General features: G+C 43.7%; 1 protein-coding gene across 1 annotated transcript; it reads right to left on the bottom strand.

The window, feature by feature from the left end:
• Positions 1–431: 431 nt before the first annotated feature.
• fdx2 (ferredoxin 2) lies at positions 432–3,610 on the bottom strand. The gene is made up of 5 exons (XM_065001374.1): positions 3,421–3,610; positions 2,920–2,971; positions 2,550–2,656; positions 2,109–2,196; positions 432–1,932 (listed from the first exon to the last, which is right to left on the bottom strand). Exons 1-5 carry the CDS (start codon positions 3,596–3,598, stop codon positions 1,776–1,778), a joined length of 582 nt encoding a protein of 193 aa, XP_064857446.1. The 5' UTR covers positions 3,599–3,610; the 3' UTR covers positions 432–1,775.
• Positions 3,611–14,228: the final 10,618 nt, after the last annotated feature.

Here is a 14,228-nt window from a genome sequence, read left to right as displayed (position 1 = left end):
TGACTTGCGATGCTTTATCTTGAACCATTTAAAATGATCTCCCACACAAAACAAATACAATGTATCAGTATTTAGCAGTGACACATTGGCTGTTTAGAAAGGCAGCTCAATTCGGATCATTTTTCGCTAATTGGTGTTTTGACCCATCAGATCGGGAAAAGATCTGTGATGGGTCAAAAGACCAATGATCTGAATTGGGCTGCCTAAACGCAGCCATTTTAGCAGTGGTATTCAAAGTCAGTCCTCAAAGGGCCAGAGGTGGTTTTCTTGACCCTTGTATGATATTGCTAATTGGTCGATTATGCAATTGGTTTCCATTTCCTGAGTTTTGAGGATTTAAACTGCTCTCAAGGACTGGTGTTGAATACTGCACTTGTGGTGTTCAATTGCCTTCAGTGTGGTTTTTAAAAATCATAGGGCTTAAGACAGACTAGTACAAACTTTTGGTATTTTTATTGCACAAATCTAAAATAGACTTGCAAATTTGAGATATACCATATATACATAATACACCTACACGTCTTGTGCGTATGACAGACACATTAATTACAGTACAAGTGAAAGCATTCCAGGTTCGTAAAGGAGCCAACTAATACTGGATACAGGTGTTTTTTGATGGACAGTTATGAGACTACTAACGGTGACTTGACAAGGCAAATCATTACTGGGTATGGATGGACAGAAACAGAAATGACTTGGGAATTGGACAAAATGCATCTGTCAGTTTAAAGTGGTTTAGGCTGCATTTTGACCAATCAGATCAGCTTTGATGTGCAAAGATCTGTGATTTGAAAAAATATCAAAATGAGGCTGCCTGTGTGAATGCAGCCCAAGTATCTCCTTGGCATCATTAGTTATCTAACAGATTCAACCCTTTCCATTCCAATCAATCTCAAGCTGCCCTCTGCTTACAAAACACACTGCAAAAGTGCTACATCAGAGACGGTTAATGATTCCTGACAGGCTTGATGTAGGGAAAGGGCTTTCAGTGTTGTGGATGGGCTTGTTAAAGTCTTGACTAGTCACCACACACCCACAACATTAAAATTCCTAGATACTGGCCCAAAGTAGATATAATGGTGAACGCTATGTATACGTACACATAACATCCTGTTCATTAGCTGTATGCGAGTGCTGTTATTGTAGAGACAAGACTATTTGGAAGCTCCACCTGAGATGTGTGTATGTTGACCTTTGTAAATGAGTTGTAACATGGAATGTTCTATTCAAGGACACAAAGTTATTTGCGTAGCAATGACAACAGGCCTTTCTGAAATGCTGACTCAGGTTACTATGAAACAAAGAACTGTCTGTGACATTGAACGGTTTGATAGACATCTCAATCTTGGCCTGAGAACTCTTCTATACACATGACATATTTATACATGAATGCTGAAAACCATCTAACTCTTCCACAATCAGCATTACTTTCAGTGTGAGCCATATACAACACACTTTAGAGGCTGCGTTTACACAGGCAGCCCAATTCTAAATATTTTTCCACTAATTGGTCTTTTGACCAATCCCATCAGGGGCACTGTCTAAATGCAGCCAGTGACTGGTATATAGCTTTTGTCTTCGGTCACACAGTCATGTGGATATGTAAGAGCATTCTTGACTTGGGAGGGATCCTTCAAGCGACTCTCTCTTCTCTCCCTCTTACGACTCAGTCCTGAGGGGCCGTGTTCCAACATCCATACTAGCATACTACTTAGAATGCATGCCCAATACGTTGCTTCACACTAAGTAGGGTGCTAGTGTGGAGTGTAGTGTCCTCAGTGTGGTTTGGGAACATGGCCGTCCACGTAGAAGTTCCTGGTGACCTTAGGCAGGGTAAGCTCGATGCCCTCCAGCTCCTGGGTGAGGATGATCTGACAGCCAAGTCTGGAGTTCTCCTGTAGCGCTGGGGCCATGTCCAGCATGTCATCCTCTCTGGGATGAGAAGAATCAAATTGAAGCCATTGATTTGCATTGCATTATAAGAGTCTTGTTGACAATTTTTTTTTTTCATAGTATGCGTTTGACAGGGGCAATGTACAACCATAAGACGTGCAATGACATGAGCTCTCATGGACTATGGCATATCTTATAATAAAACAATCTCATACCTTTCGTCAGGCTCTGGCAGCTTGTCGACATGGTCTCTGTTCACATACACGTGGCACGTTGAGCAAGCTAGTGATGCCTCGCAAGCTCCTTAAAATCACACATGGACAGGAAGAAAGAAACCAGATGTAAGTGTGGCTCCCGGGCGCAGCGGTCTAAGGCAGTGCGTCTCAGTGATAGAGGCGTCACTACAGACACCCTGGTTTGAATCCAGGCTGTATCACAACCGGCTGTGATTGGGAATCCCATAGAGCAGTGCACAATTGGCCCAGCGCCGTCCGGGTTTTGGCCGGTGTAGGCCATCATTCTAAAATAAGAATTTGACTTGCCTAGTTAAATAAAATAAAATAAATGTTTTCATGAATACAATAATGGAGAAATCAATCACCAACTTTTGAACTGAATTCTCTCAGGACATCATTACAAACCCTATTAACACTCACCTTCCAGTTCAATGTTGTGCCTATGGGCCAGGTACATTGCATTGTCTCCCACTTTGGCCTTCACTGGAATCCTCTGTCCTGATCTATCTATGTACACCACATTCACCCTAAGAGCAGGCCAAAAACAACAATATAAAAACTCACTAGTTCACAAATGACAATGCAAGTGATAAATGCATGATGCACTCAAATGACATTAAGGAAAATCAGTAACAAAGTATGTGTATATCCCCCTTGAGTTTGTCTGCATAAGGGTTAGGGTTACTAACCTGACCATGTATGTACTGTAATGGAGTGAAAATTGCAAATACATAAATAGCTAACAATCAATTAGCTAGCTAAATGATGCACTGGCAAAGTAGTTACTTACACCTCTTCTTGGGGGTCTTCTGCACTTGCACCCGCCTCACTTTGGTACAGACCTTCACAAAGAAAAAATAAAGACATCGTTCAGTTCCATATCCTCTTACGGGTTGTCTGACTTATAGTACGACTTTGAGACCAACTTAGTTACAGGAAATTTGCAGCTTTGGAGATTAGTTACACAACTTATCAAACATTCTTAGCAACAGATGCCTTTGGGACTCCCAATCCCCAGTCACGGCCGGTTGTGATACAGCCTGGAATCGAACCAGGGTGTCTGTAGTGACACCTCAAGCATCGAAATGCAGTGCCCTAGACCACTGCGCCACTCGAGATCCTTACTAATAGTACCTAGTTACGATGTTCGTAGACATAACTAACTAACTTGTTAGCAGCTGTCCAGCACTAAATTGATATAAATGAATTGGTTTCATGGAAGCTGAACAATTAGCTAACGTTAGATAGCAATCCAAGTGTAGCTGCGATAGTTAGCAACCGATCAACTCACCTTTGGATGTCTGCAAGTGTCGGTTCAACGTCCGAAAACGATCAACATTCGACGAACTAGCTATACCATTCAAATAACTATTCAACCTGTTGAAAGGACATGTGCTACAATCTGATATAACTCTAGAAAGTCTCAAAGTCAGCCCCACGCTCGACCGAACTCCAGCGGAGACCGCCATGATTATGTTTTGATCACGTGAATGAAAGCAGCCAATAAAAAAGTAGCAATGACATAACGCATGTTTGGACTGTCTTCGGTTATTTGAGCGGCAGAGCGCGCTGTTGCAACACACATTTATCGAACAAAACCATTTTTAGTCTGACTTGTCTAACTTGCCTTTATTACAAATTCTATATATAAAAATTTAAAAAATAATAATATATATATATATATATATATATATATATATATTTTTATCTCAGTCTTTGTGTACCAACAATTCTCGTCTGCAATGTCTGTATATCTGTAATGTCTGTATATCTGTAATGTCTGTATATAGTTAAATAAAGGTTAAATACATTTTAAAAATATCAAAGAACAACTAGGTTACTTTATCCTATGTGGATGTACCCCCAAGAGTGCCCGTACTGATACCTTCATTAATGTTAACGAATGAAATATGAAATACTGCAAGCCTCAAATTCGAGCTCTATTGTTTTATGTAGTTGGGGTTTTATGGGTACAAACAACATTGTCCTTTTCAGTTCAGGTTGAATATTATTATTTATTTTTTAATGAAACAAACTTTGAGTTAGGCCTAGCCAGGCGTGTGTAGGGGTGGTCAGAGACACATATTAGAGACACATATTTCCCTCAGATAACACAGATCCACAAAGAATTTGAAAACAAACCCAATTTTGATAAACTCCCATATCTACCAGGTGAAACATCACAGCAGCAATATTTGTGACCTGTTACCACAAGAAAAGGGCTACCAGTGAAGAACAAAAACCATTGTAAATACAACCCAGGTGTATGTTCATTTATTTTCCCTTTTGTTCTTTAACTATTTGCACATCGTTACAACACTGTATACACAGATAATATGACATTTGAAATGTCTTTATTCTTTTGGAACTTCTGTGAGTGTAATGTTAACTGTACATTTTTATTGTTTATTTCACTTTTGTTTATTATATATTTCACTTGCTCTGGCAATGTTAACATATTCTTCCCATGCCAATGAAGCCCTTGAATTGAATTGATATTTTTAAGGAGATGGGAAACTCGATTGGAATCGTATTAATGACCATTGTGTACAGTGCCCATACATCGTCAATGGGCTGCCTGGGCGATTCTAGGACAGGGAAATCAAACCAAATCAAATTTTATTTGTCACATACACATGGTTAGCAGATGTTAATGCGAGTGTAGCAAAATGCTTGTGCTTCTAGTTCCGGCCATGCAGTAATATCTAACAAGTAATCTAACCTAACAATTTCACAACAACTACCTTATACACACAAGTGTAAAGGAATCAATAAGAATATGTACATAAAAATATATGAATGAGTGATGGCTGAACGGCATAGGCAAGATGCAGTAGATGGTATAGAGTACAGTATATACATATGAGATGAGTAATGTAAACATTATATAAAGTATTGGGGCGGCAAGCCTAGTGGTTAGATTTGGGCTTAAAAGTTGCAAGTTCAAATCCCAGAGCTGATAAGGTACAAATTTTAACAGGCAGTTAACATCCATTTTAAGAATTTGTTCTAACTTATTAAAGTGGCTAGTGATACTTTTATTACATACATTTTTTTCATTATTAAAGTGGCTAGTGATACTTTTATTACATCAATCTTTCCATTATTAAAGTGGCTAGGGTTGAGTCAGTATGTTGGCAGCAGCCACTCATTGTTAGTGATGGATGTTTAACAGTCTGATGGTCTTGAGATAGAAGCTGTTTTTCAGTCTCCCGCTCCCCGCTTTGATGCACCTGTACTGACCTCGCCTTCTGGATGATAGCAGGGTGAACAGGCAGTGGCTCGGGTGGTTGTTGTCCTTGATGAACTTTTTGGCCTTCATGTGATATCGGGTGGTGTAGGTGTCCTGGAGGGCAGGTAGTTTGCCCCCGGTGATGCGTTGTGCAGACCTCACTACCCTCTGGAGAGCCTTACGGTTATGGGCGGAGCAGTTTCCGTACCAGGCGGTGATACAGTGATCGTACCAGTGATCGAAGCAATCTTGGAAGCGTGGAATCCGATTGGTCGGACCAGCGTTGAACAGACCTGAGCTCGGGTGCTTCCTGTTTTAGTTTCTGTCTATAGACAGGGGGCAACAAAATGGGGTCGACAGGATGCTCTCGATTGTGCATCTGTAAAAGTTTGTGAGTGTTTTTGGTGACAAGCCACATTTCTTCAGCCTCCTGAGATTGAAGAGGCGCTGCTGCGCCTTCTTCACCACGTTGTCTGTGTGGGTGGACCCTTTCAGTTTGTCCGTGATGTGTACGCCGAGGAATTTAAAACTTTCCACTACTGTCCCGTTGTGGATAGGGGGCTGCTCCCTCTGCTGTTTCCTGAAGTCTACGATCATCTCCTTTGTTTTGTTGACATTGAGTGTGAGGTTATTTTCCTGACACCACACTCCGAGGGCCCTCACCTCCTCCCTGTAGGCCGCCTCGTCGTTGTTGGTAATCAAGCCCATCACTGTAGTGTCGTCTGCAAACTTGATGATTGAGTTGGAGGCATGCATGGCCACGCAGTCGTGGGTGAACAGGGAGTACAGGAGAGGGCTGAGAACGCACCCTTGTGGGGCCCCAGTGTTGAGGGTCAGCGGGGTGGAGATCACCACCTGGGGGCGGCCCGTCAGGAAGTCCAGGACCCAGTTGCACAGGGCGGGGTTGAGACTCAGGGTCTCGAGCTTAATGACGAGTTTGGAGGGGACTATGGAGTTAAATGCTGAGCTGTAATCGATAAACAGCATTCTTACATAGGTATTCCTCTTGTCCAGATGGGTTAGGGCAGTGTGCAGTGTGATTGCGATTGCGTCGTCTGTGGACCTATTGGGTCGGTAAACAAATTGGAGTGGGTCTAGGGTGTCAGGTAGGGTGGAGGTGATATGGTCCTTGACTAGTCTCTCAAAGCACTGCATGATGACGGAAGTGAGTGCTACGGGGCGGTAGTCATTTAGCTCAGTTACCTTAGATTTCTTGGGAATAGTAACAATGGTGGCCCTCTTGAAGCATGTGGAAATAGCAGACTGGGATAGGGATTGATTGAATATGTCCGTAAACACAACAGCCAGCTGGTATGCGCATGCTCTGAGGATGTGGCTGGGGATGCCGTCTGGGTCTGCAGCCTTGCGAGGGCTAACACGTTTTAATGTTTTACTCACGTTGGCTGCAGTGAAGGAGAGCCCACAGGTTTTGGTAGCGGGCTGTGTCAGTGGCACTGTATTGTCCTCAAAGCGGGCAAAGAAGTTGTTTAGTCTGTCTGGGAGCAAGACATCGTGGTCCGCGACTGGGCTGGTTTTTCTTTTGTAGTCCGTGATTGACTCTCGTGTCTGAGCCGCTGAATTGCAACTCTACTTTGTCTCTATACTGACGCTTAGCTTGTTTGATTGCCTTGCGGAGGGAATAGCTACACTGTTTGTATTTGGTCATGTTTCCGGGTCACCTTGCCCTGATTAAAAGCAGTGGTTCACAGTTTCAGATTTGCTCGAATGCTGCCATCAATCCACGGTTTCTGGTTGGGGAATGTTTTAATAGATGCTGTGGGTACAACATCACCGATGCACTTGCTAATAAACTCGCTCACCGAATCAGCGTATTCATCAATGTTGTTGTTCGACATTATGCGGAACATATCCCAGTCCACGTGATCGAAGCAATCTTGGATGCGTGGTTGGTCGGACCAGCGTTGAACTGACCTGAGCTCGGGTGCTTCCTGTTTTAGTTTCGGTCTATAGGCAGGGGGCAACAAAATGGAGTCGTAGTCAGCTTTTCCGAAAGGAGGGCGGGGGAGGGCCTTATATGCGTTGTGGAAGTTAGAACAACAATGATCCAGGGTTTTGCCAGCCCGGGTTGTGCAATCGATATGCTGATAGAATTTAGGAAGCCTTGTTTTCAGATTAGCCCTGTTAAAATCCCCAGCTACAATAAATGCGACCTCAGGATATATGGTTTCTAGTTTACATAGTCAAATGAAGTTCTTTCAGGGCCATCGATGTGTCTGCTTGGGGCGGAATATACGCGACTCTGATTATATGATTGAAGAAAATTCTCTTGGTAGATAATGCGGTCGGCATTTGATTTGTGAGGAATTCAATGTCAGGTGAACAAAATAACTTGAGTTCCTGTATGTTGTTATGATCACACCACATCTCGTTAATCATAAGGCATACACCCCCGCCCTTCTTCTTACCAAAGAAATGCTTGTTTCTGTCGGCGTGATGCATGAAGAAACCAGCTGGCTGTACCGATTCCGATAGCGTGTCTCGAGTGAGCCCTGTTGCCGTGAAACAAAGAATGTTACAGTCTCTGATTTCTCTCTGGAAGGCAACTCTTGCTCGGATTTCATCTACCTTGTTGTCAAGAGACTGGACATTGGCGAGTAGTATGCTCGGGAGCGGTGCGCGATGTGCCCGTCTACGGAGCCTGACCAGAAGACCGCCCCGTCTGCCCATTCTACGGCGCCGTTGTTTTGGGTTGCCGGCTGGGATCTGATCCATTGTCCTGGGTGGTGGGCCAAACAGAGGATCCGCTTCGGGAAAGTCGTATTCCTGGTCGTAATGTTGGTGAGTTGACTTTGCTCTTATATCCAATAGTTCCTCCCGACTGTATGTAATAAAACCTAAGATTTCCTGGGGTAACAATGTAAGAAATAACACATTAAAAAACTAAATACTGCATCGTTTCCTAGGAACGCGAAGCGAGGTGGCCATCTCTGTCGGCACCGGAAGTTTGGAGACCTCTCCTTCAAGGAGTGAGTAGGAGGCTGTCAACCGGCGACTGAAACACGGTGGTGAAGTTGGATTGTTTGCTAAAATGGATGACGAGGAGGAGACCTGGCTGACGACTGTGGCACGTTTTGGGAGCATGGCGAGGCCAGAGATGGAACAGAAGAATAAGGCCATCAGTGGGTGTTCTGCAAGCAGTACAGCAGATGAAGGAGCGGCATGAGCGTGGTGAACAGATTTGACAGAGAGGAAGAAGGAGAAGAGCCGAGTGCAGTGGGAAGATGTGTGTTGAGGAAGAATGGCACCAAGTACAAACCCTATTCTGCTGTCTGTGATAGCTCTGATGGCTCAGAAATTGAACCTGGTGATTTCCCAGCTAGCACAGTGGATCTGGGACGATTTCGGCTGAGAGTCAGACTCGGCCGACGTCTGGGCCGCCTTCGACAGTAATACTTATGGCTAGGTTGCGGGAATTGATCTCGGGCCGATTCTGGTGTGAGTTATCTGGCCCAAATGTATTACTTGGGGCTTGTGCCGATTCCGGTGAGAGTTATCTGGCCCAAATGTATTACTTGGGGCTCCGGCAGATTGGGGCTACTCTCTCTTTATTTATTTTTCCATATTTTGTTATTGTTTCTGTGATCCAAAAATACAATTAACATTTAAATAAAATTCTTTAAGAGTCCTGTTTAAGTAGTATTTTAGAATTTTGATACTTTGTGCAAGGCAATTGATAAGCATTAAAACTTTGTGGCTGAAGCCTCCCGAGTGGCGCAGTGTTCTAAGACACTGCATCGCAGTGCAAACTGTGTTACTACAGATGCTGGTTCAATGCCCGTGCATCCTTTGGAATTATCTGGGTTTCTGCATAAGTTGGTCATAAAATTAGATCTGATCTTCATCTAAATTGATTACACACACCATTGTATATTATATTTATTTGCTTTAGGTAATAAATATATATCTTTCTACTCATTATCTCCACGTTGTCTCCCTTTGTTACGGGCTTTGAGCCGGTTCGTGACAAGTGGGGGCTCATCCGGGATATTTGAACTATTGGTTTGGGAGACAGTGGAGGTACGTGTTTGGTTTGCATATTTTGTTTGAGTTTGATAGGCCCAGTATTGGTTGCCTTTTGTTGTTTGGTTTGTGTGCTGTGTTGGAGAGACTATAATGGTTAGTTTCCAGGCCCTGCCTAGCCTGAACTCTTGTTCTACTTTCTGTTGGGACATCAGTCTGAGGTGAGTAATCTGCTGTGTACCTCGGTGGGAGATTTGGGTAGGGTAGTGAAACTTGCTACCCGGAGCTATAGCCTTTTTCCCCTGATAGGTTTAGCAACGTGTTTCAATTTTTGGAATATGTTGGGCATGGTTAATGTTTGTTATGCGTAAATTCCCACCGCAAATCTGCACGAAGACTAGGGTTGAGTTATTGTAGGTTTTGGGGAAGCTCCATATCCATCTCTCTTCTGTGGTACTCAGGGTGATTGTAATTCTCGGGTTGTGGTCTGGTGTGTTCAGCAGAAGGGAAGAGCCAGAATTTTTTTTTTGTGTGTGATTATGTCGTCTTATGTAGATAAATTAATTCGCTCTCCATCAGAGGAATTGTTAGATTTAGGTACTAAAGAACAGCTGTTGAAGGTCGCGGAACACTACAAGGTTGAGATTAGTGATAAACGTCTAAAGAATTCTATTAGGTTGATATTGAAGGCCAATCTGATGGAGAGTGGTATTCTAGAAGTTACCACTGGGCCAGCCTCTGCTGAGGATTTGTCGTCTCCCCATAACGTTACAATGGCCATTCCATCGGTTAGTCCTAGTAGCCTTCTTTTGAACAGCAGAAAGAACTGCTTTTGTTACAGCTGGAGCATGATCGTGAGAAGCTAAAGCATGATCGTGAGAAGCTAGAGCATGATCGTGTAAAATATGAAAAGGAATTGGCATTTAAACAAGATATGGAGCGTGCTAAAATCAAGTTGCAACAAGAACGTATAGATTTGGTTAGGGAAGGAAAGATCTCAGGGGAGAGTTTGTTTTGGGAAGGTGACCCAGATTTACCTAGGGTAGTTCCGCTTTTGGTCGTGCCCCAGAGACATTTGATATTGTTGGGAACTTACGGTTATTGCCTCGGTTTAATGAAAGGGACCCCGAGACATTCTTTTCGTTGTTTGAGCGGGTTGCTGACACTAGGAGTTGGCCTGATTCTGACCGCACTTTAATGTTGCAGTGTGTGCTGACTGGTAAAGCGCAGGAAGCATATTCAGCTCTTAGTGTACACGATAGTGCCAGTTATGATAAAGTTAAAACAGCTGTGTTACAGATTTATGAATTGGTCCCTGAGGCTTACCGCCAACGATTTAGAACTTTAAAAAGGGATGATAACCAGACTCATGTTGAGTTTGCGCGACAGTTGTCTTTACAGTTTAATCGCTGGTGTTCCGCCTCTGCAGTTGTGACTTTCCAAGGGCTGTGTGATCTGATTATGTTAGAGCAATTTAAGGACACAATTCCTGATCGTATTGCCACGTATATTAATGAACAGAAAGTAAAGAATGTTGCTGAAGCTGCAGTTTTGGCAGACGAGTATGTGTTGACTCACAAAAGTGTCTTTGCAGAACCCCGTATTCGGAAAGAGTGGGGGCGTTCGGATAGATTTGGCTTCGCTCACCGAGATACTTTGGTTCTCGGGCAGAGTTCTATTCAACTAGGGTTGAACCTGACTCCCATGGTAAAGCTGACTTTGGGCAGGAGTGTCACTACTGTCAAGGTTCAGGGCATTGGAAAAACGAATGTCCACTTCTCAGGTCAAAGGGTGCTTACGCTAAATCTAAGCCTACTGCATTAGCTGCACCTGTTCCACATCAGTTCATTCATAACTCATTTCCTCAGGCCCAGGAGAATGTGAAAGTCCATATTGATCCAGACTATTTACCTTTCATTACAGAAGGTTTTGTGTCTATGTTAGGAAGTAAAGACCTAGTGCCAGTGAAGATCCTGAGAGACACAGGTGCCTCTGAATCATTTGTGTTGGAGTCTGTGTTACCCTTTTCTGCTGAGACTGATTCGGGGAATAGTGTTCTAATTAGGGGAATAGGTTTGAACACTCTGTCAGTTCCATTGCATAAACTGATGTTGGATTGTGGGCTGGTGAAGGGTGAAGTTGTTGTGGGTGTGCGTCCTTCGTTGCCTATTGAGGGTATCGATGTTATCCTTGGGAATAACTTGGCTGGTGAGCGTGTATGGCCTGTCGTGTCTCCATCTCTAGTGGTTTCCACTAAGCCGTCATTTGTTGGGATTCCTGATGAGAGTGTACAGAGTTTCCCAGAGGTGTTCTCTGCGTGTGCAGTGACACGTTCTATGAGCCGTGGCGAACTGGTCACTGCGCCGACTAATGATAATAATACAAAGTATGTCACTGTTTTCCCTGTTATCCCGTTATCTGTAACCCGCTCAGATCTAATCAATGCGCAACGGGATGACCCCACGTTGGAAGAGTTGCGTGATCAAATTGTGCCTATAGAACAGTTGGGAGATGTCGCCCATGGCTATTTTCTCCAAGAGGATGTCCTGATGAGAAAGTGGGTGTCTCATGATAGTGTTTTTCTGGGGGAGGCAATTAGTCAGGTTGTTGTACCAGTTAAGCTTCGTAAGTTGGTGTTGGAAACTTCTCACAGCGACGTGGCTGGACATATGGGGGTGAGGAAAACCTACAATCGCATATTAAGACATTTCTTTTGGCCTAGATTAAAGAGGGATGTTTCTGATTTTATCAAAACTTGTCACACCTGTCAATTAACTGGTAAGCCTAATCAAGCTATTAAACCAGTACCATTGTTTCCTATTCCTGTACTCAGCCAACCTTTTGAGTATCTGATTATTGACTGTGTGGGTCCTCTGCCTCGTTCTAAAAGGGTAGTAGTTACCTGTTCACTGTGATGTGTCAGACCACTAGGTTTCCTGCTGCCTATCCTCTCCGATCTATCACGACTAAATCGGTGTTAAAAGCTTTGACTCAGTTTCTCTCATTGTTTGGAATCCCTAAGGTCATTCAGAGTGATCAAGGATCTAATTTTACCTCTAATCTGTTTGGTCAGGTTCTTCAACAGCTCCATATTAAACACAATTTGTCTAGCGCCTATCACGCGCAAAGTCAAGGAGCACTGAACGTTTCCATCAAACACTAAAGTCTTTGTTGAGAGCTTATTGTACTGAGATGGATAAGGATTGGGAGGAGGGGTTGCCTTGGTTACTGTTAGCTGCTAGGGAAGTTTCACAGGAGAGCACAGGTTTCAGTCCAAATGACCTTGTGTTTGGACATAGGGTGCGTGGACTTTTATCTGTTCTCCAGGATGACTGGAAGTCTCCCGAGCCTCCTCAGTCCCTGTTATCGTATGTGTGTGATTTCCGGCGACGGCTGTATGCCACTTGTGAAATGGCTAAAGAGAAGTTATCATCTTCACAGGAGAGGATGAAGGGCATATTTGATCGCCGAACTGAGCCTCGTCACTTTAGTCCAGGTGACCAGGTTCTTGCTCTGCTGCCAATTGTTGGTTCTCCTTTTCAAGCCAAGTTTCAAGGTCCATATACAGTGGTGCGCCAGTGCACTGAGCAAAATTATCTAGTTGCCACTCCAGAACGGAGGAAAGCACACCAGCTGTGCCATGTAAATCTGTTAAAACCCTATTATGCACGTTCCTCTGAGACTGAACAGTGGGATTCTACAGAGGACGGTAAACCTGTTCTTTTGGCTGATACCGTTGTTTCCTTGGGTTCTTGTCGTGCTAGATCTGTGCATGAGGAGGAAGATGTTCCTGGTCCTGACGATTGTATATTGCAGGGTAGATTGAAAAATTCAGAAACACTGGATATTTTAGACAGTCTTCTCACTCACCTACCTGTTGATGGGCGGAAAGAGATAGTTGGTCTGATTCAGAGATTTCCAGGTTTGTTTTCTGATACACCTACACGTACAAACTTAATAGAACATGATATTGACATTGGAGGTGCTGACCCCATTCGTCAACGCTTCTATAGAGTTTCTTCAGAGAAACTACGTTGTCTGGATGCTGAGGTCAAGTACATGCTGGAGAGTAAGATAGCAGAGCCTTCTTTCTCCAGTTGGGCTTCTCCCTGTATCTTGGTCAGTAAACCGGATGGAACAAACCGTTTTTGTACGGACTACCGTAAGGTAAACAGTGTCACAAAACCAGATTCATTTCCTCTTCCTCGGATGGAGGACTGTGTTGATCAAGTCGGTGCAGCTAAGTTTGTGAGCAAATTTGACCTGTTAAAAGGCTATTGGCAGGTGCCACTGACGAGTAGGGCACGTGAAATCTCTGCCTTTATTACACCCTTTGGTCTGTACTCGTATTCAGTTATGAGTTTCGGTCTGCGCAATGCACCTGCCACTTTTCAGCGACTTATGAACAGGGTTGTCGCCGGTCTGACCGGGTGCGCTGTTTATTTGGAACTTAGAGACTGGTATTTTGTTCCGGGGTCCTTGTTGGTCCCCGGTTTTATGGGGGGATGTGACGACCCTCCCACTCTGTCTGCCGTATTCTCTCTGTTATTTCCTTATTAGGATGCTGGTGGGCGGAGTTGGGAGGGTCGTCAGCTACATGGGAAACACCTGGGCCCGGTGTCTCCCAGGATAAATACACCACTTCCCCATTCATGGAGGAGACTCTCTCCATGCAGACACCCTCTGTAGATTGTGTTGTGGTTCTTGATGGCCGTTTGTTTGTTTGTTTGCTTTGGCACCTTTCATCACCCTGCATTATCACATTCACGCATGCAAAACACTCACTTACACTACTGATTACTGATTACACACACCATTGTATATTATATTTATTTGCTTTAGGTAATAAATATATATCTTTCTACTCATTATCTCCACGTTGTCTC

Source organism: Oncorhynchus nerka, linkage group LG15, assembly GCF_034236695.1.
Source record: "Oncorhynchus nerka isolate Pitt River linkage group LG15, Oner_Uvic_2.0, whole genome shotgun sequence".
Taxonomy (NCBI): Eukaryota; Metazoa; Chordata; class Actinopteri; order Salmoniformes; family Salmonidae; genus Oncorhynchus; species Oncorhynchus nerka.
This window is presented reverse-complemented; position numbering and strand designations above follow the sequence as displayed.

Bases quoted from the DNA above. Each gene is read 5' to 3' on its own strand.
- fdx2 (XM_065001374.1), bottom strand. From the start codon at position 3,598: ATGGCGGTCTCCGCTGGAGTTCGGTCGAGCGTGGGGCTGACTTTGAGA. The intron at 2,972-3,420 runs GTGAGTTGATCG...TTCTTTGTGAAG, and splicing joins ACACTTGCAGACATCCAAAG to GTCTGTACCAAAGTGAGGCG. The intron at 2,197-2,549 runs GTGAGTGTTAAT...TGTGATTTTAAG, and splicing joins GCACAACATTGAACTGGAAG to GAGCTTGCGAGGCATCACTA.